Source organism: Danio rerio, chromosome 9 (genome assembly GCF_052040795.2).
Source record: "Danio rerio strain M-AB ecotype USA chromosome 9, GRCz13ab, whole genome shotgun sequence".
In the NCBI taxonomy this organism is placed as follows: domain Eukaryota; kingdom Metazoa; phylum Chordata; class Actinopteri; order Cypriniformes; family Danionidae; genus Danio; species Danio rerio.
Genome location: NC_141029.1, coordinates 25,232,940 through 25,259,537, shown reverse-complemented (window position 1 = coordinate 25,259,537; position 26,598 = coordinate 25,232,940). Strand labels below are relative to the sequence as shown.

Below are 26,598 nucleotides of genomic sequence, written 5' to 3'. Positions count from 1 at the left end.
TGAAATTTATTGATTACCGATGGCTGCAGTTTAATGGGAGTTCATTTCGCCGACAAAATGCACTTGTTCCAACCAAGCAATTTTGTCTATAATAGACATCTAAGCAGAGACTTCAAAACAAAACTGAATTTGAGCTGTCAGATAAAATCTAGACATCTAACAACAGTCTAAAAATAGACTACTCATCAAATAGTCCGATTAGACAGACTTCACATGTGTAGTCATTCATTCCTGTCTGTTTAAAGACGATAGTCTATTTTTGACTATTATCTGTTAGATTTTCACTGATAGACCAAATTTAGCTGTCATTTAGTCATCGTTTAGACAAGACTTCTCAATTTTTTTCTTTGGTTTGTTAGGATAGGACAATATTTGACAGGGATATTTCAATATCTGTAATTTGATGGTTTAATAAATTGAAAATCACATTTCAAGTTGTTGAAATCAAGTTAGAAATGCACATTACTAATTAATTCTAAGTTCTGATATATTTTGGCTCATACAATGCATTTTTGGCCGTTACCAAAATTATATTTGTGCAACATAAGACAGTTTATGTTATGGTCACATATATTAAAAATGCTCCAAGACAACTTTTAAATATGGGAGACTAGAGTAAAAAGGAAATTAGTATAGTCATAACTTGTTCTGTTGCAAAAGTGCAAACTCTGTGTTACTATTATATTACTATAGTAACGATGCGTGGGCTGAATAGCTGAGCACTGTGTTCTTTGCTTGTTGTAGGGACCAGCACTTTCCACTAATTCCACAGTCCTCCCACCCTTTTCTGAACAACATGCAAATGATTTTAAAACTCCCCAACAACAGCATAATGCATGGATCAATTATTCTTGTTAGTGAAAATAGCAGTAAAGACTTTAAAAACAACAACAATATACCAAAACCGATGGTATTATTTTTAAGTAGCTTTTTTAAATTATAACCTCTTATAGCAGTCAATTGTAGACTGGCATGAAGCCATAAAGCGTTATCATGTCTCCACAAACTCCTTTATGAATGGATGATTAATGACTACATCGGATCAGTCTAATTATTTCAATCTTTTCTAAACTCATCCATGACCCCATAGTGTGTTGCAAATTGAAAGAAAAGCAGCACAAGAATGCTTGACGAGACACTTTGATATGAAAGCCTTTGGCTACTTTAAAAAGAAGAGATGTTGTAAGTAATAAAAATGATTTGGGATTTCTTCATCCATGGCATAAATTATTAAAAGTCACTCAGGCTATGAACCCTAGAACACAAAGTCTATGTGAAGTCTATATCCTTCAAATAACTCTCACCTCTTTCCTTAACACACCACCCAAAAATAAATGATCAGCTCAATGCAGCTACAAAATGTGCTAATGTTTCTCACTGTGAGTGTGAGGGTGTGAATTCAGCACTGACACTTTTAAAAGCTGCACAGGCTTCTCAGCATTTTGCTACTAAACTAAGATGAAATGTTTTATGTTTATATACACTTATGCCGTTTAAATTAGTATTTTATGTTCACCAAGGCAGCACTTATTTGATAAAAATAAAAACAAGTAGTAATTTGAAATGTGAAGTAGTAATGTTTGTTCTGGTCTAATCTGGTATCCTGAGAGGTCTTTCCAGTCATGTGCTATTCTGTGCTCTGTGTTCAGCCCTTCTCACTGCAAGTGTTAAAGTAGCAAAACTTCCAGAAATGTATAAATACAAATATTGCTGCATTTTGTGTCATGGTTTGTAGTTTTAGGAGTATTCTTTAAGCAAGAAGTGGGTTCTTGCGTCATTCATTCATTCATTTTCTTGTCGGCGTAGTCCCTTTATTAATCCGGCGTCGCTACAGCGGAATGAACCGCCAACTTATCCAGCAAGTTTTTACACAGCAGATGCCCTTCTAACCGCAACCCATCTCTGGGAAACATCCACATAATCATTCACACACTTACTCATATACTAAGGACAATTTAGACTACCCAATTCAACTGTACCGCATGTCTTTGGACTGTGGGGGAAACTGGAGCACCCAAAGGAAACCCACGCAAATGCAGAGAGAAACTGGAAACTCCACACAGAAACGCCAACTGAGCCGAGGCTCGAACCAGCGACCCAGCGACCTTCTTGCTGTGAGGCGACAGCACTACCTACTGTGCCACTGCTTGGCCCGGTTCTTGCTTCAAATATTTACAGCTGATTATTGATTTATATATATATAGTTTTTTTATTTACTCTTCATTTATTGGATTTTACTGTGCTTAAATTGCTTTGTTTGCTCAAATGGATTAAGTTCACAGTACTCATTTGGATTAGTTTTTGAACCTAAATGGTTTGTTGCAGTCAGTTTCCTCAAATGGTTTGAGTTACCTTAACTTTTTGTTTTTACAGTATATATATATATATATATATATATATATATATATATATATATATATATATATACACACACACACACACACACACACACACACACACACACACACACACACACACATACAGTATATTTCAGTACTGCACCTACGAACTGCAACTACGAGTATCCTTACCACGGATTACTTATTCTGGAATTTACAGTTGGCTCTGGCATGTCTCTATTGTGGTTTAACTTGAGATTCAATATATTTTGTTTATGTCTAATGAACTCTTTAGTCTTAATAATCTATATTTTTGGCTAAATGTTAAAATATTCCTATAATTAAACTTAATATGTGATATAATTTAATATGTAATTTAATGTTGTATCTATGGCTACCCTTGACCTTTATGCATTTCATAGTTTGTGTAATAGCTTCTGCTACTTATTAAAACTAATCATTCAAAAAATTGTTATAAAACTTCAGTTTAAGATAAGTGTTTTGCATTGTAAAATGGCACATGTGTGTCTTGAAAACAGTTGATTTTTGTATGGATTTTTTGTGCATTTGTATTTATTCAGAAGGTTTTATGAATAAAAAAATCAAAAGAAAATCAGTTATTTGAAACAGAAATCTTTTATAACAATATCTACTGTAACTGACCCTAAACCATTGAACAGCAGTAAAAGTTAGCCTTTTTAAAAACTCACTTTGTGTGGCCCATGGAGCGGACTAATCCATGAGTGGCATTCATTCACACTGACCAACAGGATTCCCGTCAGCTGAAATGTGAGAGAGAGGCAGAAGGGCTTCGTAATGACATACAGCTTTGTTTATGATCAGACCACTTTCACAAGACTGAGAGGGAATCAAGAGGCTGACATGGCAACAGCTCCATCTGGTCACACTCCAGCTGTCCTGAGAGAATCACAGTGGGGGAAACTATTCACACGAATGCCTTGAATGTGAAACTTTGGACTTCCTCTGAAGCCACAGATAAATAACACTTTGTCCATGTTCCAATATATACATTTAGACAAAATGTTCATCCTGGAAAAATAATAAGTGTTTTTTTACATCTTGAAGTTGAATCAAACTGACTTAAACCAGTTTGATTGACTTCAGTTAATAAAACGTGTTAAGACAATTATTTTTGATTAAAATAAACACATACGGTTTCATGACTTGATCAATAAATTTTTTCACAGTTACAATGTCACTCTTATTTGGACATTTTTGTTTCATTTTTACTTTAAAATCATACTTTGTGGGCTTACATAGTGGAGTGTTAAATCATTTAGTGTGATATGACAGTGTATCTTTCTGTTTTAATTTAACACTTTGGTCCACTTAGTTTTCTGCCTTGCTTGGAATGACTACCCTTCCAGGAAAGGTCTTCTGTGGTCAACATCTGTCATGCCATACTGCTTATATGAGCACAGATTACATCTTTACAGGGATCTATTGACTCTCTTGTGGTTTCCTTCTCTTTCTTTTTTTTCTTTGGTTATGGTCTGCCAATGTTCTTTCCACTCCAAGCTGCAGTTGTTTCTCTGTAAAGATAAACAAAATAATCATTCTGCATCAAAATATTGTGTTTCAGAGTAATACAGACTCATTATATTATGAAGTGCATTATATGGCAGGCTAACAGTTTACACTGTTTGAAGTATCAAACCTCACAGAAATATTTCCATTATTAAATTAGTTTTGTTTAAAAAAAAAAATAAAGATTATAAAATCAATTAACAAACTGATTAATCTTCTTAATAAAATGCAAGAGATGGTTTGGCTCAATAAGATAAAGTTTCTAAAGACCTTTCATTTCTATTCATTTCGCTTGACATGCTTGTGTGCTGGGCATAATTTGCTATCTTTAGTAGCTATGACAGAATAATGTGTGGGACTGTGATTCATTTGGCTTAATAAATGCCACTAGTCAAATGTTGACCAGTCATCCACACGTTTTGATGACTCTGAAATGTATTTAGCAAATTCTGTGGAAAATAGGAGAAGTGCAAGGCTGGTAGCATTGCTAAATCAATAGCATGAGTCACTGGTTCATTTCTAGAGCGAGTTTAGAGAATGATCTTTGACATTTAAGGACATTATTGATTAATAACTAGTATTATTATGTGACAAACTGTAAAGTATTTGAATCTATAATATAAATCATTATAATTGACGCAATATGAACAAATTAATTAGCAACAAAAACAATTTCAGCTTAAAAATGCTTTAAACACTTAAAAAAATGATATTTTGCTGCTTGTTCAAACTACTTATTTAAAATGAACTGAATCAACACAATTCTTCAGTTTTTTTAGGGGGACAACTTTATTGTTTTATATTTAATCCACTTCAATTTGTAAAAACAATTAAGTTAACTTAATCAGTTTCTGTTGGGACAACAGGAATTGTGTGGAACCCAGCGTTTTTTACAGTGAGTGTAAAATACTTTAATTTAGAGCAAAACACATGAAAGGGACTTGTTGCACCAGATATATGGAGAAGGTTCTGGATGCAGACCTGATGCAGATGCAATCTAAGGGAGCACCATGCTCTCTGAACCATCCCCAGGCATGTTTCCAAGTTTGTTTGATAAGTGTGAGTGCTCTAAATCGGGCCCAGGCACGGGTCAGTTGACCTGTCACTGGTCCAGTTGGAAGTGGTGTGCCAATGCAGTTTGGTTTGGTTGGGCTTTGGCACGGTTCGTTTTTAGTGTGAGTGCAAAAGCCTGATTTTGAAGACGTGACATCACTTTTTAAGAACTGTTTTATATGAATTTATTAATCATTCTTACTTTTCAACTGTCAACTGTTGTAGTTTATTAAAGATGCAAACCCCTCACTGCACATTAGCTGCACCTTCAGCAAACCTCCTAATTTGTGCAGCACGATGATTTTTATGATAATTTATGAGCGTCAAAAGTTGAGGATCACAGTTGGTTTGTCACTGCATCCAAAATGACTAAAACGATATAACTAAGGCAATGTCCACTGAGCCGAACGAGAGCGCTTCTCTTCCTGTTAAACTTAACAGCCAAATCATCCATGACGTAAGCTTGCTCAGGTTCGGAAGGAAAAATGCAGTGTGAGTGCAGACAATCGGGGGAGAGGGGGAAAATCGTGCTTTGGCACGGTTCAAGGTAACTGTCTCCAGTGTAAGTATGCCCTGAGCTGCATGCAATGCTTTTCAATGGGCTCACCTCATCCCACCTCAGAGTGGGATGAATCCTACCCCTCAGAGTGTCATCAATAGCTCCATTGAGTGCATTGTGTCTGACATTGAATCACTGACAGATGCAATCTCAGCTTGCATCATAAAGGCTGCATCCAGATACAATTAGAAATAGGTCACTTAACCAGAATAAAACCTACTCCAGAGTAAGTTAGCCATGTATCGCAAGTTACCAAGCTTATAAAACCTAATCAAAATCAACCTGCCTTCTTGAGCTTTCAGAGTTTGCTCAAACATGATCTTACTTGGGTACAAACCCAAACCATCGATGTGCAACAGGTCTCTGAACATTAAAAGAACACAACCTCAGATCTCCCTTTCAGATCAGTTATCTTGCAGCATGTTTCTGTATTTGCATGTTGTGAAGATGGTGATGTTCTCACAGTTTATTAGGGCTTTTGTATTTCCGAGTGTTTTCCAAATTTGAAGCACATTTGAGCTCTCTTGGCCACTGTATATATCAGGGATTTATACTGAGAAGTAAGTTTAAGTTACCTTTACTGGCCCTCACGGGCAAACATTATTCATGATTCTGAGTCATTCAAGCAGGTAGAATGGCCTTTCTTTCTACAACTACAAAAACAGCAAAAGCGAAAAGTAGAAGGGGAGAGAGAGAGAGCGAGAGAGAGAGGCTCCTAGTACAAAGGTTGATTCATGAATGAGACATTATTAGTCAGTAATTGAAGAACAGCTTCACCCTGATGAAAGCTGGCAGGTGGTGGAGGTGGAGGCCATGAGGAAGGTGCCAGGTATGACCACAGGATCACAAACTCATCTTTATATCCTTTATGAAGCCTCAAAGGAACTATATCACAGTACAACGACTTCAACAATGCAGGACTGTAAGAGTTATGTAACATCATTATATTGACAGGGAGTGCCTAATAACAACCAAGACTGCAGAGTCAGACTGCACTCATCCTAAACTAAAATCTACACCATTATCCCTGAAAAAAAAACACATTAGACACTGGAGAAACATTATCTTGCTACATTAGATTAAACGATGGGTGGTTTGGGGAATAACAACAAAGACTTCTTTGTTCTTGTCTCTTTTTTTTCCAACCACTCCCTCTCAGGAAGCAATTCCCACAGTGGACAGCCTTAGAGAGACTTCAGCCCTGCTCTTTGTGGGACCGGAGGGTCAGAGGTGGTCGCGAGGGGTCCCCAGCTGGAGAACGTAAATCCAGACGAGCTTTGACTGCCTGTCTTCTGGGCTGCTTGCTTAATTAGCTTTTATCTACTTTGGTTTGCACTAGGCTATATTTTCTCAACAAGAAGGAGCTAAACATGCCTTAAAATGCCTTCTGAGGATAACAAGATGCATATATTGAGTATGTATTTTTGCGCGAGTATCTTGGCCCAGTGTAGACATTGTAAGAGCACTCAGACATGTCTTTGCCTGCTCATGCAGTGTTTGTGCTTTGAGTCAAACATTATCCAGTCTGAACAAGCACTCTGGGTGTTTCTCAATAACAGGGTGTAGCAATAATAAGAGCTTGACTTTCACGAACACACGTGTGGTTAACATTCGACAAATAAACCTGAAAAGCAAATACACCTGGTGTTTCATTTAAAGCAGAAAACAGTAAACAAGTGGATTTATGACATTTGTTATCAGGTCTGCATAATCTCAGGAAAAAATAAATCACTCTTTTAAATCAGATAACAGCTTATCTTTCAGCTAGCTGTCAAGAATCTTTAGTTTACAGCTACTTTTTACTTTGTGATAGTGAAATGTTGCAAAATTAGGCTTAGACTAACTCTCTTGCAAGCAAACAAAAGTAGAGATGATACCTAAAAATGTAACATTAGCAATTTAAATTAAGCTTTTGCCAAAAGTTTCTTTTCACTAATATGTCCAGCATAATTTAATGGAAAAGTCATATGATGGTAAATGTAACCATTTATAAAAGAAAGATTATATATGCAACATGAAGTTTGTGGTATCATTAAAATACTGATGCGTTGATATAAGTTTAAAAAACATTTAGTTCCAGTTGACTGTGAATAATATTAAGAAACAGTCCTTTAATCGCAGCAACATCTGTAATTACCTTCATGACACTATTTGCGTTAATGCGCATTTCATACAGAAAACTACTTATTTACGGTATTTGATATGTTGATAAAGTTTTTCTTTAAGTAATTCAACATTTTGATGCGCTAAACCACTTTTACTCCCACAATACATTTAACAAGAATGAAAACTCTGCTAGCTTTGTGCTTCTACTTGTATCTGCAGCTGTTTTTAGTAATACTTGAAACTGAAATATGTTCTGAAAATAAATAAATAAATTCAAGGAGAACAAAAAAAAAAAAAATGTTGAAATTTTGTAGTTTGTAATTTTGTTTCTAATGATGTTTAGTTTCAAATATTTTGCATGAATTGAAATGTATTACCTTTCTATTGCTAAAGATGTTCAGTGACTAAAATATTATTTTAATAAATATATAACCTATATTTACTGATAAATTGATAAAAATATTCATTTGCATATATATATATATATATATATATATATATATATATATATATATATATATATATATATATATATATATATATATATATATATAGCTCTGAATTATTGAGCACATGAGTAGTATGTAGTTGAAAAGAAAAACTTTTTAAAATATTTCCACTATGTTTAACAGAGCAAGGAAATTTTCACAGTATGTCTGATAATATATTTTCTTCTAGAGAAAGTATTTTTTGCATTATTTAGAGAATAAAAGCAGTTAAATTTTAAAATTATATATATACATCTCAGCATAATTGAGCACATGAGTAGTATATAGTATAGAAAGTATGGCTTTCTATATGAAATATGTTGTCAGATTTACATAAAAGATAAGGTCAGGGATTTGTAGACGATGTGTTTATGCAAAATCATATTGCATCTGGATAATCTATAATCTCATCAACCCACAGCTCCTGCTTCACTGCAAACCACTGTAAAGCAAAGGTTTGAGGATCCCACAGTTTCCACCCAGTACAAAAGAGAAAACCATAACTGATAAAGCTGATAACCTAAAATGGCATGCTAAGACCAACACTGTTTGAAAGAAGATGGTAAAGATTAAAAGACATGGGTTCACACTAACTGATATCTCCACACACGCTCTTTTACAAAACCCGCAGGACAGATAAACTATTTTTGACCTCTTTGTTTTTTTCAGTTCCAGATATATTCTGGTTAGCTTGCACAATGATGAGTGAACAGAAACCATAACTAGAATTGTACACATTGGGCGGCCTTATGTAATTATGAGCATATTTGAGCAGGTAATCCTTCAAACTGAACTGGTTTTTCTCCATTGACGCAGATATTTCAATAGCATGTTGTAACTCACAGAAGTGTGTCGAAGCTATTGCGTATAATCTAGGCACAAATTCAGCCCCACCACGCCTGTTCTCTGTTCCTTCATTATTATGTGTCAGGAATTCTGTCTGCTGAGGTCAGACTGGAGTGTTTGGATGTTTGCCATAGATTTAATTACTTAAATCTCTTCTGTATCCTCCCTCCATTTACTTTAGTTTGAAAACAATGCTTTGTAAACCAATGGCTATGCATAGAATGTGTTTGTTTTGTACTCCACTGCAACGCTTATCCATTGGTTTTTCTATGTAAACATGCTCTAGTCAGATGTGTATGACTGTTTTGTCCACGTTTTTCGCATTGTCTTTTGTTCTTTTTTAATTCTACTTCACTCACACTTTTAAAAGAAAAAAATTCTCATCATGAAGGACACTTTAGAAACATTTACTTGGTGATAAAGTTCACACATTAACATCCCAGAGGTGTGTGTGTGTGTATGTATGTGCTCAGGTCTGTCAGTATGTATGTGGTCAGGTCTGCTATATCGTAATCTGCATATCTTCATGACACCCATGCTAACATCACCTACTGTGTCTCTTTTCCACAGATGTGACAATAGACCTTTTTTACATTTCTAGGTTTCTCAAAAGCAGTAGTCAACATAGTTGGGTCAACTTGGTCATGTAAACAACCATTTTTTACAATACTATTTGCTGAAGTTATAAAAGAAAACTTGATGATGGTGTTATCAAGAATATCAGAAAAGGGAAAATAATTGTGAGACACTGATAACAGTAATCAGAACATCGAATTTACTGTCCTGCACATTCACTCTGCATTAGAAACACCCTGCACAAGTGGTTGTTTTTTTTTTTTTGTAATTTGATACAAAGATTATATAATATATATGTAAATACATATGTATACAGTTTTTAAAAAATCTAAATATTAAAAACCTTCAAGGATTTAAGATGCCAATGACCGTAAAATGCATCAAAACAGTCTTGTGAAAAGGGTCCATGATGGAATGTTTATCTAAAACATGGAAATATTGAACTATGTCTGAGATATTTTCAAAATAAGCATTATTACAAAATGAAAAGTACTACACAAAAATTTCTGGGTTGTTCCAATCCACATTTGGGAGAAATTTGGACAAACTAAAACAAAATTTAAATAGTTATCTATGCAGACAAATTCATATTTAGATATAGCCCTAATGTGTTTTATTTTATTTTATTTATTTATTTTATTTGTAAATCAAATATAGTTTTTAAGGTGACACAGTGGCTCAATGATTAGCACAGTCACCTCACAGCAAGAAGGTTGCTGCTTCGAGTCCTGACTAGGGATTGGGTAAAAAAAAAAACTGGCATGTAAAGTAAAGAGTGTGTGTGAATGTGAGAGTGTATGGTAAGCATGGGACGATAACTGTTTTCAAGGTTTACCGCAATTTGGACAAGTCAAGTCAAGTCAAGGTAGCAAAAAAGATATCCAAAAATGCAGTTTTAAATTGTAAAGAAATCTGTGTTTTTTAAACTAATAAAGACAGCAAAAGTCAAAGATTCATTTGAATTATTTAGCCTGACATGTTAACTGCTCCAAAATATTATAAACTTTTCTCAAAATAAGATCTATTGTGTTCAAAGACAAAAAAAAAAAAAAGAGTTGTTGTTTACATTTAAGAAGAATATAATTTAGAGCAGTAATCACAATAATGTAAAACTAATAAAAATAACATGATATTTTATCCAAGGTTATCATACCATCAGAATCTTATGCCGGCCCATGCCTAGTGTATGGGGGTTTTCCAGTACTGGGTTGCGGCTGGAAGAGCATCCGCTGCCTTAAACAAATGCTGGAATAGTAGGCAGTTCATTCCTCTGTGACAACCCTGATAAATAAGGGACTCAGCTGAAGCAAATTGAATAAATTTAGTTATTAAATTGTATTCATTTTTTAATGTATCTTGATTTCAATTTAATATTTTTGTACTTTTCTTTGAAATATTCTGATACTTTGTGACAATTCTTAAAATATATTTAAAATATAATTAAAATATTAACAAATAACATTTATTTATTTATTAATTATTTCTATCATTATTTTATTTAAGTTTATTTAACATCTTTTCTGACATACAGATTAATTTATAAGTCCTTAAAAGCTATTGGCAGGACAATTGGCAGTATTTCTGCAGAGAAGAAGTTCCCAGTTAAATAATTTCACAGGTTTGTATATGTGAGTGTTCCCAGTGGTAGACTCTGAGTCCATCTGCCAGCATGTTGCAGACGTCTCCATCCAGCACTCATTGGCATTTATTAGATGCCTGTTTTCACCCTCCCCCTCCATATGGCAAGCTTATGGCTGTTGTCATGGCAACAGCTACCCCCCCTCTTGTCCTCCATTGGCAGATCCAGACATTCCATGAGCAACAGATCCTGAGCTCTCAATCGGGAAGAGCCAGACTTCCTTTAACATGAAACCATCCTCATCTACACTGGGTGCATTTCTGAAAATATCTGCATTCACAATACACCACCTAAGATGACGATCAAATTCTAGTACAGAACTGTTGCTTATATCGATATACTTAGTACAACACAAATTAAAATGACATTTGTTAATAACCATATTTTATTCAGTTTTGTTGAGAGAGAAAAAAATTGAAAGCAAACCCTACCTGATTGTTACCTGTATTTAGAACAGAACGCAATACAAATCAGACTGTATAGAGTAATTATTCGAAGTAAATATATAATTACAGAATAAAGTGGATTTACGTTTAAATTAAATAAAACACAAATTATAACAGTTTTGGTTATAAGCAATGTATGTCTAATACTGAAATGTGTTAAAGGGCACCTATGGTGAAAAATTAACTTTTCCAGCTGTTTGAACAGACATGTAGGTATAGTGTATAGACCGTCTAATTGGGGTGATATAAACACACCCAGTCCTTTTTTTTATTATAATTTAACAACATAAAAACGGTGGACCAATTGTAGTGGTTTTGAGACCAACCGCAACTTGACGTAGAAGTGCTGTACCCCGGCCCACCAATATTGATTGACAGGTGCGCATTACCAGATCCTCAGTTTGCCATTTTCAGTGTGTGAGTCAAAGCCATGTCACCAAAGGAACAACTATTGCTAGTGCTCTACTGCTCTATTTTTGGATGTAAGGCTCATTGGGCTCAACCCAAGAGCCTTCATCGTCTTCCTGCTAATGAACAACAGATATTTTACATTTAGCGGCCATTTATGCTGAACACGCAACGTATGCAACGTATCACTGCGTATGACCGAGTCTTTCAGCACTCTCTCTGAAAACACTTGATTGATCTCGGCTAGCAGATCAACATTCACCACATGATCGCTCTCATTGGCACCATTGTTTGTAACTTTAGGTGGGTTTGCAAATATGTGTACTTTTTTTAATTGCGTCTTCCTTAAACTTCAGCCGTTTGCATTTTGCGTGGTTACAGAAGTCTTTTTTCCTTCTGAACCCAGGTACGCTTGCATCATCAAGCTGCTGTTGTGTGTACAGCTGTTGCTAGGTTACAGCCACGAAAGCAAAGCAGCAAAATGGAGACATACACACATCATGGTCATTCTGCTTTTACTGAATCTTTTGCTTTTGTTATCAAAGCCAATTACAGAGTGCCACTTGCGCCCCCCACAAACTATTAAAAACGTTTAGAACATCATGCGATGTCTGTAGAAGTCGTTTTTGGTGGAGACAAGCATACCTTATCATTGTTTGCACTGGGTCAGTTCCGCTTGTTGCCAAGGCAGGTGATACACAGACATACACACACGAATGAACACAATAAAAACAAAGGTTTGTTGTACAGTTGGCAATTCACAGTACCCCAGACTCTTTCAGGCCGACTCAGGTACAGTTTGTGGGTGCGCACCCGAGTTCAGAAGATACCGTTCACACAAGCTAAATGAACAGTACTCTGACATCAAATGAAGCCGGTTGCGGACCAATAGTGCAAGTGTGAAGACACCCTTAATTACATTACAAAATTGATGCTGTAAAAGGAACCATAAAAGTGTAACGCCCCAGCTTCAACACTTTCCATTCACTTTGAATGGGTGACGTCAGGCTTTGCCGAACTGCATTGCGGATCCATCGGCACCGCTTGAGAGGCAATGCTCGCTGCAGAAGTTGGGACTTGCTCAACTTTTCAAGTGAAGATGGAAGTGTCAGCCAATCAGATCGCTGTATGCAAATACACCAGCTCAGACAGTGGCCTATTTCTGACTAATTTCATTGGCTGACACTGCTATGAAGATTGTGTCAGCCCCAAATTCAGACACGCCTTCTATCAAGCGTTAAAGCTTAACTGTTCACCATAGGTTTATTGGTAAGAAACACTAGCTGTGCATATACCCTAGTCACTTGTATTTCAGTATCCATGTAAAACATCATTGTCATTGTCAAACATCATGGGTCCGTGCAACACTAGCATAGAATGTACAACTGAACATTTAAATTTAACATTTAAATTAACATTTAAATAGCCCAGTTTTTTTGATCTAAAAGAGCCAATCCTGTTATGGTGGGCAGACGTGCCTTTGTTTTCAAATGTATTTGTTTCGGTACATCCTAGCACAACCCAAAAGTTTTAACTGAAATGAGGTCTGGAAGGTTTGCAAAAACTTTAGCTGTGTCTAAAATTGCATCCTCAAATAGATAGTAAATTAGAATTAGAATTTACTTTATGGCTGTTAGAAAAGTGTGTTCTATATAGTATATTGAATTAGAGCAGTACACTACAAAACTAGAAACACAACATCCACCATTTTGACATTATAAACCTCTCACAGGGCCTCATAGTATAGTATAGTATAGTATAGTATAGTATAGTATAGTATAGTATAGACAGTTTTGAGAGATGTAAACAATAACAATGGTTGTAACATATTTCCTGTTTTACATTTGTTTATTCATATAGCTTCAAAGCTTCCTAAAAGGTCCAGATATTGATGAATAATGTTATGATAGTGGTTTAAACTTTATGTTATGATTGAATTGCATTTTGTTACAGTTATGAAATAGTTTGACAACAAGCAGGAAATGTTCATGGGCAAGTGACATCACCACATTGAAATGGTCTATAGTATAGTATAGTATAGTATAGTATAGTATAGTATAGTATAGTATAGTATAGTATAGTATAGTATAGTCTAGTGTCCAATGGATGTGCAGTGTTCTTTTTACCTACTAAATGCTTTAATTTTAGACATACCACTGGGCTTGCATACTGTTTTTCACATGATATTATATATTAGCTAAGCATCATTTCTGTTGCAAATCAGTTTTTTCGAGGGTAAACAGAACAAAGGTGTGTGTATTAAAACAAAAGAGTAAAAGTAGCCTTGTTTTTGTTGAGCATTAATCTGGACCACTATATCACTCTAAAGAAGTTTTAAGCCGCATTTGAGAGAGTTATGGATAAACATAAAGCATTGTGTTAAAAAAAAAACAATTTAAATTGAATTGAAAACAATGATCTAACATTGAGTTTGTCCATATTTCACCTAATATTGGGTTACGACAACCCAGCATATTTTATCGTAAAACCTTGTCCATTACAAAAGCAGTTTCCATTAGCACTGATCCCTTGAGCCTCTGAATCAATACTGTGCCGTGTTGAATGTGGAGTGTAACCCCACGATACCCGATTCTCATCAAGGAAACTGCATCATTTGATTGTTTGGTGGAAGATGGACGATTTGACCTACTTCTGACAAACAACCACACAACATTTGACAACAGGGCGTGTGGCAGCAAAGACTCTTAAGCACTTGCCCTGTTTACAGTCATATGCTAAATCAGGAATGCTTACTGAATATCAGATTACAATCACATGCAAAACACAAGAAGCTTTTCATGAACTGCAACATCTCTTTTGTCTATATCTATATCAACTTATTAAATATTATTTAATTGTCAAATATTGATTTAAAGCACAACAGCATATAACAAACATGACAAAATTTGTAACTTACTGATTCAGTGGCTACTCCATAGGAATTTGCATGATCACATTTGTACATTTTAGCATGAATAGCTCATCCCCAGTGATGGTTGGTATAGTGGTGGTGTTTGGATGCAAACACTTTCATATGACTGAAAGTAACTTTTTTGCCAATATGTGTTGCTAGTCAGTTGTCTTGAACTTTATGCTGACACCAAGTGGGCTGGATGTAGAATAGCTGGATAGTTTTCAGGTTGGATTTATGCTGCAGAAAAACTTTCTGTTGAAAGTTTTTGAGTGAAAAAAGTCCATTAAAATTAAAACATTTTAAAGTGCATTTACATTTTAGAAACATGGAAAAAAAATTTTAAACTTTAACAGAAATTAAAAACATACATCAAAGTATAAAAGTTTGCTCATTCAGAATATCACTATTTAACATTATTATAAGCAGCACTAGTTAAAATAACAGAAGATGTGTCTGAAAGTGAAGCCCCCTGCAGTGAACGGAGATGCAGGTGTGCAGCTGTGACCGTGTTTTGTGGTTAAATCTCACATCACCTCAGGAATGCTGTTCAGTTCAGTGAACAAGGCTTCACCCCTGCTGTAAGGTTCATTAGAGGAAGGAGAGTCTTCAACATGAGTCCCGAGTTTCTGGAGCAGCCTGCAGCCAAGCCTGAGAATTGAGTACCACCCCATCATTACTTACAGCCAGAGGCATGTACTGTACATGAAACCATATCAACATCATTTTATGTGTTAACAAGGAAAACATGTATGACATGGGAAGGATCTGTTGTACTCAATCAAGGTATATCCACATAATTCAAAAACATAGTTTTTGATATTCAAAGAATATGAGTGTTGGGTTTAGGGACCATGTAGGCTATATATAATAAGCAGTTTTTACAGTATAAAACACACTATGCCTACTAAGAGACCTTGTAAACTATATACAAGCATGTGTGTTTGTGTTTATTTATACTATAGTACTTTAGGTACATTTCAATTTAATTTACTTTTTTAAAATTCAAAAGAAAAAAAAGATAATTATTTAAAACTTTAAATGAAAAAATGTGTTTGTTCTTGGCTACAAACAGCAACAATGTTTCTAAATTAAGACTCTTTGACATGGGAGAGTGATGGAATCTCAATGAGTCAAAGTCCACTTTGCATATATAGAGACAGAATCCAAAAACAACACTGAGCAGCTGTAAGTGTCATTTCAGACATGCGGCTCTGGGATTTACACTTGAGGCGGGTCTGATGGGGGAGGACTGGACCAGAGATTCCAGCCATTCCCCCCGGCTTTCGGGCAGCTTCTGAAAGCTCGACTCCCTCTGAACCCTTTTCCAGCCGGCCGACCAGCGGGGTCTGCCTGTTGTGGTTTGTCTGTCACCATTGAGTTTGACTGTCCGCCTGCATCCAGACTGAAATCTGTTCGTTCAGTTCACTCACACTTGAGAGTTTCAGCGGAAGTCCAAGTGCTGGCAGATTAAGAGGCAGATGGTGTTTCCACAAGTGCTGATTATTAGATAACGCTGAAATGACACTGAATTTTTAATAAAAGCGACTTGAGAAATTCTTATACAAGTGATTGACACGACTGCTAGATGTTAACACTTCATAAAACTCAACCAACTTTGATTGCTGTCGAGGTTTATGGAAACACATCTGCCTTATTTAACTCGGAAATTAAATTTACAACAAAAGGCACCAAAACACCAGTGTTAATTTCTCTAGAAATAAATATGTTTGTCATCTTCCGCCGCCTAGAGGTTGTGTGAAGAATTGCACACATTCGCTTTTTATCTTCGTATTTAACTTTTCAAATCCCTTAATCCTAAAAAAAAAAATAATAATAATACGTCTATACCGTCTGTTGTTTTTACTGGAACAATATTTTTAATAATGTCAGCTGGACTCAAGTATGGTCATTACCTCAAATATTTTTATTACAAATAAGGCTAAAGAAATATCATTTAAATGACTTCATAGAGTTTATCTTACAAAAATATTAAAACAAAAATGTCAAATTGATATTGAGTTAGATGTTGTTTTTGTAAAAGATTTAATGAAATATTTCACATTTATTTTCGTCTTGCCAACATACTCAGCTTGTTTGGATTAATGTTGAAGCTTTTACTGCTCATAATAATTGAAAATCATTTTCCTTATCTTATAAACATGTGATTTTGGGTTAATCTATAATAAAAAAACTTTATTTTATTATTATGTATATTTCACACACATAATCCAAGTTTGCCAAAAGCAAACTTCTCTTCATTGTGCTAGAAAAGGAGATTCAACTGTATATAAAAGTGATTTCTAAGTCTAAAAATAGAAAAGCAATTAAAACAGTTAATTTATGCTCCTCCTTTAACATTTTTAGCTTAAAAATGTTTGAATATATACATTTCCTGTAGTAAAAGTGCATTTAATAACTTTTGTTAATAACTAAAATTGGAAAAAATATATATATTTATATGTAATTATATATTTATATGTAATAATTATGTACCCTCTGCTCTGTTTTTATTTTTATTTTTTTTTCTCATTTAATACATTCTTGCTAAGAAATGTAGAAGTGTAAAGTGATTTTGTTGTATAGGAAAACTGTACATGTTGCTTCTTGTTAATAAAAAACAAACAAACAAAAACACGTCATATCGCCCCAAACAAGCTTTTAATTACAAACTCAATAATGTTAGGGGCTCAAATAAATATTTAGGACAGTTAGATACTTGGTATTGATATGTAAATGTAAGTAAGCTATAACCTTTGTAATGTTAGGTTAAGCTTTTTTAAAAAGCATTCTTTTAAACAATGAACAGAAAGGTAGTTTTAAGTCAGAACATACAGTAGACACACTCTCAGAAATAAAGGTACACGAGCTGTCTCTGGGGTGGTACCTTTTCAAAAGGTAAAAACTTGTACCTCAAAGATCCATATTATTCCCTCATGGGTACATATTAGTACATATTAGGTACTAATATATACTTTTGGGGTACCAATATGGCCCCTTGAAGTACAAATGTGTACCTTTTGAAAAGGTACCACCCCAGTGACAGCTCGTGTACCTTTATTTCTGAGAGTGCAGTATCACTTACGTCAACTCAAATATTTGGAGAAAAATAGTATAAATATATTATTTATAAATATGTTGTACTATGTATATTACTATTATTTTGTAAATAATAGGTTATTAAAGAATTAAGTAGAACAAAATCACATCTGCATCAAGAATGAGTTTTTATACTTTTTAAAATAAAGGGAGGATTCTTTGGAATAAGTTATATAGCTTTCTGATTACGTTCCTTCTTTTTACAAGCAGTGACCAAATTTGCATTACTCTGATATTGTATGGTATATGTGTTTAACTACCTGTTAACATCACCATCTAGTGGTTCTAAAAAAATAGTGCAGCAGAGATTAGTTTAGTCAAAAGTTCAGGATAGAGAAATACTTTTTCTTGCTTTTTTGTATAAAAGACTGGGACTGGTTATTACAACTATTTTTACTTCAGTGAATATTCCTTGGTGTATATTTATAATAACAACAATAATAATCATTTATAATTGTTGTTTTTAATCATTTTCTTTCTCTGCACACTCATCTGGTCAAGAGCGTAACATAATTAATATTTTAAATGTTCTAAAAAATCTCATGTCACATGAAAACATTCTAATGTGCTGGCTCTAAAATATTATTACCATTTCAGTTATTTCTCAATCAGTTTTGACTGGTAAAATACTATATATGCACATACTGTAGTGTGATTATAAGCATATATTTCCTTCATCATACAGTGGCCTACACATCCATCAAATAAAATCATATTCACAAAGGCTTCCAGACATGCATTTATATTTCTGAAAACACATCTATTGTGCTAGACTTAATGTCAAATATATGTGTTGTGATACCCAGTTGTGTAAACAAAAAATGTATGAGCAATTCAAATCAAAAAGGGCTTTCAGGAGAGGTTTTATTTTGTACAAGCTTTAGGTCAAGTTATATAATTCACATGTTCTACAGAAATATAGTTCAGTACTATTATTATTGAAATAAATGTACATTCAGAACCTCTTGACTACGTACCAGAGACGTTATAAATGTATGTGCTTGTGTGTGTGCTCGTGTCAGTGTGTGTTTGTGCAGCATTTGGTGGTGTTTCTTCATGCAAAGCGAACAGCAGTATTTATATCTGTGCGGGGAGTATTGCTTAAGACTAAACTACAGCAGTAGTACAAACTAAAACAGGGTCAAGCTGTCAGTTTGTCTTTGGAATATAGACTGATCTATGGTTTTTACAATCATCACGACCTAAACCAAGCAAACGCACCCATTTAACCCACTGCGTGACCCTGATGATCATTACAGTAACTCACAAGCAACTACAGCTCTACGTGTCAGCTGGTGGTTTACTACAGCCTAACACATGCCTAGATTTACAAAACTAGCACAGTATGCCTGATGAGAATCAACGAATAAAGCGAATGACTGAGAACAAACGAGCTGCCTGCCCGGGCAGTCGCGAGAGACCTGACATCTGAATATTATTAGTACTCAATACCAAATATTGTAAACATAATACAGCATTAATTCGGCACATTGAAATATCAGTCACCATGGACAGTCTATACACATGTACAGTCTAATCAGTACGGTTACATAGGATCATGAAATAATGAATGGGAGAGAAAAAAATTCAAGTTATAACACAAGACCTCCATTGACATATATATATATGCATTATGTATAAGAACACCAGCCTGAAAGGCAAAACACTGCTTTGTATTATTGACCGCTATTTAAATTGAACCAGGTTTGTACTATAGTAAATACTAATGTTGCACATCAGTGATAATAAAAGAACAAAATATATCATTCATTCACTTTCTTTTCAGCTTAGTCCCTTTGTTAATCAGGGGTAGCCACAGCGAAATGAATTGCCAACTTAACCAGCACATGTTTTACGCAGCGGATGTCCTTCCAGCCACAACCCAAAACTGGGAAACACTCTTGCATTCACACTCACTACTGACAATTTAATTTATTCAATTCAGCTTTAGCGCTTGTCTTTGGACTGTGGGGGAAAACGGAGCACCCGGAGGGAACCCACGCGAATCCGGGGAGAATATGCAAACTCCACACTTAAATGCTAACTGACCCAGCCGAGGCTAGAACCAGTGACTTTCATGCTGTGAGGCGACAGCACTTCCTACTGCGCCACCAAGTAGCCTACTGTGTGATTATTTTTATTTATATTATTATTATTATTATTATTTTGGTTTTTAAAGTGCCAGTACCTGCTAATTTGCGATTTCTGATTCACCAAGCACCACGGTTTCAACTAAAAAATGTTTAACGTTCCACAGAAGAAAAAAGACCCTTAATCTTGGCCCGAGGTCAATTAAATGAGCAAATGCCCTGATGTTAAAACAACATTAAAAACATGTTTAAAAAATGCCAATTGATATGATGTCAATTGACAATCTAAATCAGGGGTTTCCAAACTCGCGACCCCCAATATCCTCAGAGATGGTTATAAATACAGAAACCTTGGTAGCAATGGCGTGCATACACACCAATAGACCCAAGTCTATTCTTTGTTTGATTTTTTTATGTATGTTAGTGCTGTGAATGGGCCAGAAAGTTTAACCTGGTGTTATAAAATCAATCTGCTGCATCTGATGCAATTGCTGTGTCTCCAATAAAATGTAATTACCTGAGAAATCGCAATCCAATAGAACTAGTAACTATAAGCTACCGTAGTAACTATATAGTAACTATAAATGATAATTTCTTTCTCTTCAGTAGGTTATGGATAATATATTGTAATTCTTATGGTTTAATAAACATAAATAGATTTTTGGAAATCCCCAGGTGACCCCTCTTTATTGTCCCACTACCCCTCAGGGGGTCCCGACCCCCACTTCGAGAACCACTGATCTAAGTGACATCAAGTTGATTTCTAACACTAACAGTAATACATTATTTATTTATTTTTATTTTTTTTTTGATGCCAATGTTGATGTCAATTTGATGACATTTTGACAGCAATGTGGTTTAGATACATAGTAGGGATACAAAGATCAGTGTAAATTTGTGATTGAAGTTTTCAAATAAAATCAGTTTTTATATTATAATATTTTTGTTTGTTATTTCGTTATTTTGGTGGTCAATAGTGCATCAATGTATGAATGTCATATGGATGTCAAGGTTCTGACATCAAATTAATTAGTATTTTAGATGTGTTTTTTTATGTCAATGTCAGTTTGATGTCGTTTTGACATTAGGGTGTCTGCTGGGATTATAAAAAAAAAGAATTATTTTGCTTAATGATATAAGAGAGCGTGTTCATATTCAGGGTTCACCTGCTGCATTTATGTTCTATTGACTATCAAATTAAAATTGATCTAAACTGATTATTGCGGTCTTATTACACTACAATTTTTTTTTGGAGATTAATATATTGAGCATGCGCTGTATGTGAATTATATGTCCAAAAGTTGCAATCTGTTTACATTTAGTTGTTTTTCTTCTAGAAGTTTTCAAAAATTGACACGTCTGTAGTTTATGAATGTTTTGCCTTCCAGTCACATGAGTGAAAACTACAAATTGGGCCTTACAAACACACCAAATGCATCACTTAAGTAAAAATCAGTAATAAATAGAACCAACAAAATTAATATGATGATAATAAGAACGTACATATGAAGTAATCTGCTTCCCTCTTCAGATGAGATCACATTGAGCAGTAGACAAAAGGCTTTGGGAGTCTGTGCTGCAGCTCTTGGTGGACTCGTGATTGTCTGTGAGAAACATCAGCAGTTGTGCTGTTTACATTCAGGTTTATTTACGCCCCAATTATACGGGACAAAAAAACACAAATTATAAAAAAAATTAGCTGATGCTGAGAATTGATTATGTAAAAGATGAACCAGTAAAATATCTGCCACAGGGCTCATTTGCTTAAAAACATCAAACTTTGTTTATCTGTAACAGGAATAAGAATTAATGTACTTGGAGTGGGCAGTGGCAAAGTGTACGCTGTAAGAAAGATTATTTTAGAGTATTACATTTAAATCGCATACTTCTGTGCTTGGGAAGTGAGTTATGCAAAATATGTCAATTAATAACTTGTAAATTTTTTATCTGGTAGTTGTTAAAAAAATAATACATTTAAAATTCACTAATGTTACAAAAGTTTGGAGTCAGTACAATTAAAAAAAATTTGATAAAAAAAAAAATAAATATATATATATATATAAAGTGATAGTGGAAAATTTTCTCATGATGGGCAAGCTGAATTTTCAGATGCATTCAAGAATCACGATTCTCCAGAAATCATTTTAATATGCAAGTTTCAAGCTCAATTATCCATAGATTTTTTTGGATTAATGTTTTCCATTATTATTTATTAAACAGAAAGTTTAAATGAACAGTATCTATTTGCAATACATTTTTTTGTAATGGTACATGTCTTTAGCATCACTTTTGATCATAATAATGCTTTTTTAAGAAAAAAAGTCTGACCCCAAACCTTTAAACAATAGTGTGGATTTATTGCAGGAGTGTCCAAACTCCATCCTGGACGGCCAGTGTCCTGCATAGTTTAGCTCCAACTTCCTTCAACACACTTGCCTTGAAATAGCTTGATTAGCTGATTCAGGTATGTTTAATTGGGGTTGGAACTAAAACATGCAGGACACCAGCCCTCCAGGACCGAGTTTAGACACTCGTGATTTATAGTCACAAATGACCTATAAATCATGCTTCTGTCTCTATAGGAAAAAAACAAGCAAAAAGCCATTATATAATACATTAGAATTGTTAAAAATGCAGAAACTAAAATGTGCTTTGATTTTCCAATATTTTGCTCTTAACTGTGGAATAAGATGACCTCCCTCAAAAACCCACCACAACACTCCGATCAATCACTCTGTCCTCTGGAGCCCAAATCAATCAATTCTACTTCAGACGACTCTTCAGGCCTCTCTAATATCACTCTTGTTTGGCACACAGAAATGAATTTAACTGCAAGAGGCAAACAAAAATAATAGCAATACAAAGCAAGGAACCACTTGTTAAACTTTGCACAGAAACCATCGGATTGATGATTTCAAATAAGACAAATACAGAGCTGCAAAATATATCAATGGACATATTTTGCATTGGATTGCAAAGTACAAAGAAGTAGCAAAACAATATCAGATTTGTTGAAAATCTGTCATTTTGTTTGTTTGTGGTTCGATAAAATCAGCTTTAAATCCTGTAAATGTCTCATTTTGAGGGAGTTTGTGCTGGTTAGTCAAATTGACTATTATCTCATCTCATAAGGTGTTATTTTAAATTGTACATTTGTGGCAGATATAGTTCCTCTTAATATTAAAGTTATTTTTCAAAATCAATCAATATTTCATAACTATGTTTCTGACCCCAAACTGTGCTTTTAAACTACATTTTAATTGTGCCTACCAGGATATTTCCGTGTGCTTTTCTCACCAAAATATGTATTGCCTCCACTCTTAAAACACTGCTGGTCTTTCTGTGAAGTTATATACACAATATTGCACCAAAAACATACCTTGCCATCAAATTTGGGGAGACAACAGGTGGGAGAATGCGATAGAATGTATATATGAATGATTTTCCACCATAATATAAAAACAAAAGGGATGACTCTCCACAACCAGTGACTCCAATTTCTTGAACTGCTTGTTTTTTTCCTCCATTCTCTCTTCAGAGTTGTGCTGAGAGAAGGAGGACGTGAGAAGCTGGTCTGGATGTATATGATGCTGATTTGGCTGCCAGCACGTTATTCCTGGATTTGTTTGGGTATCGTGTGTGTTGAGAGAGCAGCAGGAGTGAAAAGGGAGAGATGGATCCACACAATGCCTTTCTTTTCCTCTGAGCCAGCGTTACTCAAAGCGCTCATAGTTTCGAGTTTGTCTTACTCGTGGTATCATGTCAACCAATAGCCTGCAGGTGAAAGCAACAAAAAATATCAAACTTGGCCAATTTGGGTTTAAAATATGGACAAACTTATCCAATGAAACAGCATTTTGAGGAAAATAGAAACTGTATGTTCTCAATTTTTAAAGACAGTCAAAATAAATTCACTTACTTGACTCCATAAGCTTGAATGACGAGTCCAATCAGGATCCCGATGGTTCCGTCCAGGTACCAGACGTTGGGATAATGTCTGAACACCTCGGCACTGATGAGGATGGAAAAGCCCATGATGCCTCCAACCATAGAGTTAAAGCCTTCAGAAAAAAGAAAAAGAGGAAATACAGTGCTCAGCATATGGGTACACCCCAATATTCTGATCCATTTCTCAGTGAATATAAACAATGTATTTTGGTGCATTTAAACCAAACAGATTTATTAAACAGATATATTTATTAAAATATTTCAGTTGCATATTTAAAAATTGAAAGATAATACAATTAAATTCAAGCAAAATAATGCAAAAAAACTAAATTCACACAAAATTTTTCTTTCTTTTTTTTTTTTTTTGCTTCACTATATTTTTCCACGTTTTAAAATTTGTATTTAATATTTTTCTATAGCTTATAAATTTGAGTGTACTAGTTTTTGGAGCGTTATTGTAAGTTACTTTGTTAGATAAGCTCCAGATCTGATTTCAGTATTGACTAACTTAATGTATATGCCCAAATATAATATTGTACAGCTTCCTAAAAAAATATGAATTTAAAAGTAAATTTGTGAAGGGTGTACTTATGTATGCTGAGCACTATATAATAATGTTTTTAATGTTACTATGACCTGTATTACTGTGACTTGTATCTTTATGACTTATTTATTTGTTGTTTAGAAAATGCAGTTTGTAACAACTTTAAAAAAAAAAAAAAATAAATATTGGCACCAGTGGCATAGTGGTTAGTGCGACGACACATGGTGCTTATGGTGACCCGAGTTCAATTCCCGCCCTTTCCTTCCCCTTTTTTTTGCTGTCCTGTCAATAATCTCTACTGTCCTATCCTTTAAAGGTGAAAACCTTGAAAAAAAGAGTTATATAAAATAAAAAATACTAGTGCATAAACTATATCATAAAAGAAAAGAAGCTTATTGATTAACAAAATGAAATAAATACTGAAAAGTAGAAATACAAAAATGACAAAAAAACTTAAATAAAATGTAATAAAGACTAAATAATATGATAATAGGAATGCATTAAATTTTCAACATTTTTGGCTTAAAAAAGGCTATGCTGCACCCGTACTGCCCAGCAGTATTCCGGATGCGGACAGCACTAAACTGCACTACGATACGTATTCAATTCAATGGCTTGCATTGCCACAACACAGCTTGCTGCTGTACCAACAAAAGCTCAAGAGGATCAGAGAGCACCATTAGTTAGCTTGAACAAGCACTGCAGACAAAGATCAAATTAGCTCAATAGTCTGCTCTCTGAATATTCCACTCATGTACCCAAATTCTTATGTAAGCATGTCTCCCTCATGCTCATCGGATAAGTCCATTCAGATAACGTGCCAACAGGACAATTCTATGTAGTACACTTTTTCCTGCTGCTTGCAATAGCGTTATTGTGATGGCATGGCAAGGCAGCCAAAATGCAGCCTCTTGATTGGGATATTACTCCCCGTTTATGTGTAGTTCACTGGTGATCTGGGACTTTTAGCCAGGACAGATTACTGTGCATATTTTAGATTTATGACAATAATTCTTTTTTTTAAATGTAATGTTTTTTAAAGAAAAGTTTTGTTGAATTAAAAAGTGCACAAAACACTATATTTTCCTTGTTTTGACACATTAAAAATGTATGGCTAAGAAATACTTATTTGGTGTGGTCAGAGATAAATTTGGTAAATCCTTAATTTTGAGCCCTGAAAAGTCATGTGAAATAAAAACTGATCGCATTGTGACACAACCCATTTGCTCATTCACACTGAGCAAGCCAATACACAATACACACAAGAAGTTAAATTAATTAGAAGGCGTATGGACATAACACAACATCTAAATCAAGTAATTTTAGCATGTCAAAGTCAAATTTATGCATAAAAATATATTTTCCCAACAAGAAAAGTGTGGCTAGTGAAAATGGCGAGTGGCTAGTAATGTTTGAAATCTACTAGCCACAGTGGCTGGTGATCAAAAAAGTTAATGTCAAGCCCTGGGTGGGTCAATAGCCCAACGTTCAACCCCCAACCTGAAGGACCAGGGAATACACACTATGAGCAATTCGGCTCACTCAATTCACCTCTAGTGCATGGCTTTGGACTGTGGGGGAAACTGGAGCACCCAGAAGAAACCTACGCGAACATAGGGAGAACATGCAAAATTCACACAGAACGGACTCAGCCAGGGCTCGAACCAGCGACCTTCTTGCTGTGAGACGACAGCGCTCCCCACTGTCCCACTGTGCCACCCCTATTGAGTGAACTATCTTACAAAATGATGTTATAATTATTTCAATGCATTTTTTTGGTTTTCAGGAAACAGCAACCACAATTTCTGGTTTCAGTTTTGGCTCAGAATTTTCATTTAGGTGCATTCCTAAACACTATTAATTATCTATACAATATGAATAAATGCTATACAGTAACTATATAAACTATTTATATAAAAGTCAGGTAGTATCATAGTATCATGATGATGTGAGCTAACAACCTGAGCGGAAGAAAAAACCCTAATATGATGCGCTCAT

General features: G+C 34.8%; 1 protein-coding gene and 1 long non-coding RNA gene across 2 annotated transcripts in view; both read right to left on the bottom strand.

Annotated features, from left to right (window-relative positions):
* Window positions 1-2,959: 2,959 nt before the first annotated feature.
* LOC141376119 (uncharacterized) lies at window positions 2,960-15,398 on the bottom strand. The gene is made up of 3 exons (XR_015499405.1): window positions 15,291-15,398; window positions 14,926-15,174; window positions 2,960-3,892 (listed from the first exon to the last, which is right to left on the bottom strand). It is a non-coding gene; the product is annotated as an uncharacterized LOC141376119 (long non-coding RNA).
* Window positions 15,399-23,138: 7,740 nt separating this feature from the next.
* The window catches only part of tmem163a (transmembrane protein 163a), a 61,339-nt gene continuing 57,879 nt past the window's right edge, over window positions 23,139-26,598 (bottom strand). The window contains 2 exon segments of the mRNA NM_001128536.2: window positions 23,139-23,882; window positions 24,028-24,169. Coding sequence (NP_001122008.2) covers window positions 23,822-23,882; window positions 24,028-24,169 — 203 coding nt within the window. The 3' untranslated portion in view covers window positions 23,139-23,821.